The sequence below is a fragment of the Micropterus dolomieu genome, unplaced genomic scaffold, assembly GCF_021292245.1.
Source record: "Micropterus dolomieu isolate WLL.071019.BEF.003 ecotype Adirondacks unplaced genomic scaffold, ASM2129224v1 contig_11326, whole genome shotgun sequence".
NCBI lineage: Eukaryota > Metazoa > Chordata > Actinopteri > Centrarchiformes > Centrarchidae > Micropterus > Micropterus dolomieu.
The window spans coordinates 3,131-4,568 of NW_025740312.1; the positions used below are offsets into that span (position 1 = coordinate 3,131).

Consider the following 1,438-nt stretch of genomic DNA (forward strand, 5'->3'; position numbering starts at 1 on the left):
CTAATAAAGTTATTTATAGTTCATGAATTGATGAGTAAAGGATAGATTAATTAGAAACTATTATAGTTATTTTATTGATTTATCAGTAAAAGCATGAATATAAAAGGTGTTCTAGACACAAGTTGTCCTCAGCAGCAGAAACGTCCACAGCGAGCAGCTTTGACAGGAAGTCAGGCTGAACCTCCATCATCAGTGTGTTTGCTGCTCCCAGAAAAACTCGATTTATTAGAAACTGATCATCAACAGATGCTTGTTTTTACTTTGAGTGCCTGAACAAACATGTGGGTCCGCTGGAAAACTGCTTTTGACGGAGCTCTGATGCATTTTAAAACATTTTAGGAGAGAAATGAGCGTGAAAAGCAGCTGATAAGCGCCGGTCGCGACGGTGAATGTGTGAAGTTTGGAGGCTCCGCGAACCAAACGCAGAGCGCATCAGAGCTGAACATGACTTCAGTATGAAGAGACACCAGTCCGCTACCGGCTCCTTCACCGGCAGCCTGCGGCTCTTCTCCCACATTTAGTTCGGAGCCTTTTATCGGTGCAGAGAAAACACAAGTGGCGGCGTTCAGCCCGCACCGAGCGGCCGCGAGCTGGGCTGAGTCTCCACGGTTCTCACGGTGTGTTTAAGTGCAGCCTGCTGCTCGGAGCCTCCATCATTCAGACTCTCGTGTTATCGTGAGGAGAAACAAGCGGAACATGGCAGAAGTAGCTCCAGCCGCCGTCGCCGTCGCCGCTCCGGCCAAAGCGGCCAAGAAGAAGGTGTCCAAGCCGAAGAAGGCCGGTCCCAGCGTCGGGGAGCTCATCGTTAAGGCCGTGTCCGCGTCCAAGGAGCGGAGCGGCGTGTCCGCGGCCGCCCTGAAGAAGGCTCTGGCTGCCGGAGGCTACGATGTGGAGAAGAACAAGGCCCGCGTCAAGACCGCCATCAAGAGCCTGGTGGTGAAGGGGACTCTGGTCCAGACCAAGGGGACCGGGGCCTCGGGCTCCTTCAAGATCAACAAGAAGGCGGAGACCAAGCCCAAGAAGGCGCTGAAGAAAGCCGCTCCTAAAGCCAAGAAGCCCGCAGCGAAGAAACCCGCAGCGGCCAAAAAGCCCAAAGCAGCGGCAGCCAAGAAGCCGGCAGCCGCCAAGAAGTCTCCCAAGAAGGTCAAGAAGCCCGCAGCGGCCAAGAAGGCGGCCAAGAGCCCCAAGAAAGCTACCAAGAGCCCCAAGAAGGTGGTGAAGAAGGCCCCCGCAGCCAAGAAGACCCCCGTCAAGAAGGCCGCCAAGCCCAAAGTGAAGAAGGCTGCAGCCAAGAAGAAGTGAGCTGCTTCAACACCAACAACGTCCCAACAAAAGGCTCTTTTAAGAGCCACCACATCTTCCTCAAAGAGCCTGTTCACACTCATTAACAGCACATCATACAGTGATCGTTATATTAGGATTTAAGAGGAGGGGGGGG

The 1,438-nt window shown here is 53.3% G+C and overlaps 1 protein-coding gene across 1 annotated transcript; it reads left to right on the top strand.

The window, feature by feature from the left end:
* The first annotated feature begins 370 nt into the window (after positions 1 to 370).
* On the top strand, positions 371 to 1,438 carry LOC123965783 (histone H1-like). The gene has a single exon (XM_046042133.1). It carries the CDS (start codon positions 697 to 699, stop codon positions 1,300 to 1,302), a length of 606 nt encoding a protein of 201 aa, XP_045898089.1. The 5' UTR covers positions 371 to 696; the 3' UTR covers positions 1,303 to 1,438.